General features: G+C 37.4%; 1 protein-coding gene across 1 annotated transcript in view; it reads right to left on the reverse strand.

The window, feature by feature from the left end:
* The window catches only part of LOC112091376 (zinc finger BED domain-containing protein RICESLEEPER 2-like), a 1502-nt gene extending 824 nt beyond the window's left edge, over positions 1 to 678 (reverse strand). The window contains exon 1 of the mRNA XM_024164866.1: positions 42 to 678. Within this exon, the coding sequence (XP_024020634.1) occupies positions 42 to 678 (637 nt within the window). The remainder of the gene's footprint in view (positions 1 to 41) is intronic.
* Positions 679 to 1606: the final 928 nt, after the last annotated feature.

Consider the following 1606-nt stretch of genomic DNA (forward strand, 5'->3'; position numbering starts at 1 on the left):
CCACATTGCTGTTGCCATATACTTTAAGTACTCATCATCACCTTCTAAATATTGTTTCAACATGAAGCAACAATGCCAAATGGAAGGGAAGTACAAGTTGGCAGTGGGATACTTTGTTCCAGAAAATTTAAGAGTTGCATCATAGAACAACTTCAAAAAAGTTTTAATCTTTTCAACTTTGTCCCACTCGGCACTAGAAGGACAATGTTTGTAGTTTGAATCACTCAACTCTAAATGTTGAAATACACGGCGATAGTAAAGAGCACTTTCAAGCATAAGATATGTCGAGTTCCACCTAGTTGGTACATCTTGACACAACCCTTTCTTATCACCAATTGCAACTAACTTCACACAATCTAAGAACTTTTGCTTCCTCACTTGGGATCCCTTGACATATTTGACACTATCACGAATCTTAACAATTGAATCATCAATCTGCTTCAAACCCTCTTGCACAACTAAATTTAGTATGTGTGCACAACATCGCATGTGAAATAGATCGCCATTGTGTACAAGAACCCCTTTGGCAACTAATTGCTCTCTTAACATGTCAACCGAAACACCATTCGCAGAAGCATTATCCAATGTCATACTAAACACCTTGTTTTCAATTCCCCATTCACTCAAAAATGCATAAAGTTTTTCAGACAAAGCAACGCCACTATGTGGGGGTGGCATAAAACTAAAGTTTAACACTCTTTTCTGTAAGTTCCAATTCTTATCTATGAAATGCGCAGTGAGACAAACATATCCATCACTAGTCAAAGAAGTCTATGCATCAGAAGTAAAGCTAATTCTACCTGGGATAGTCTCTAACATCAATTTAAGTCGAAGCTTTTCCCTCTTGTAAAACTTTAAAGCGTCAGCCTTTGCAGTATTTCTAGAGACCAATTGAATTTGAGGGTGCAAGTACTGAAATATAGACCTTATTCCCGCATATTCAACAAAACTAAAAGGTAGATCATGCATGATTATAGCTGCTACAACTAACTCACGAAATTTTTCGGGATCATACTTACCTCCACCAAGTGTCACTGCACCAGCTTCTTGGGCAATGAGCATCTGCCCTATATCACGGTAGGAAGTTTTCAGACAATTCACAAGATGGCGTTTCAGATTACCAGTTCCGTACTTACTGTCTGCGAGGTACACAGAACTACAATGTTTGCACTTGGCCTTCAATTTCTTGTCCGGACCCAAAGGAAGATGAACAAAGTGACTCCAAACTTTTGGGGTCAGCTTCCTTTTTCTTTTTTAGAGATCAGCACCATGAGTTTCGGTATGAAAACTCGACCCATCAATCTCTTCAACATCAACATCCACACTTTGAGACTCAATGGATTCAAGATCAATTTCCATTGTGTTAAATTAAGCACCTCTGAAAATCCTGAAAATAGAACTGGTCATCATTAGTTTTTTAATATTCACCTCATAACGTATGGTCAAAAATGGTAGAACTCAATCACTAGCCTATGGAGAATTAAACAAAGAAACTTTCAATATAAAAGACAATCAACATTACCAATATAATCTGCTACAACCGGCCAATATAAACAATATCAAAGACAATCAACATTACCAATATAACCAATATAATCTATTCCCC

The sequence above is a fragment of the Morus notabilis genome, unplaced genomic scaffold (genome assembly GCF_000414095.1).
Source record: "Morus notabilis unplaced genomic scaffold, ASM41409v2 Scaffold11, whole genome shotgun sequence".
NCBI classification, from domain to species: domain Eukaryota; kingdom Viridiplantae; phylum Streptophyta; class Magnoliopsida; order Rosales; family Moraceae; genus Morus; species Morus notabilis.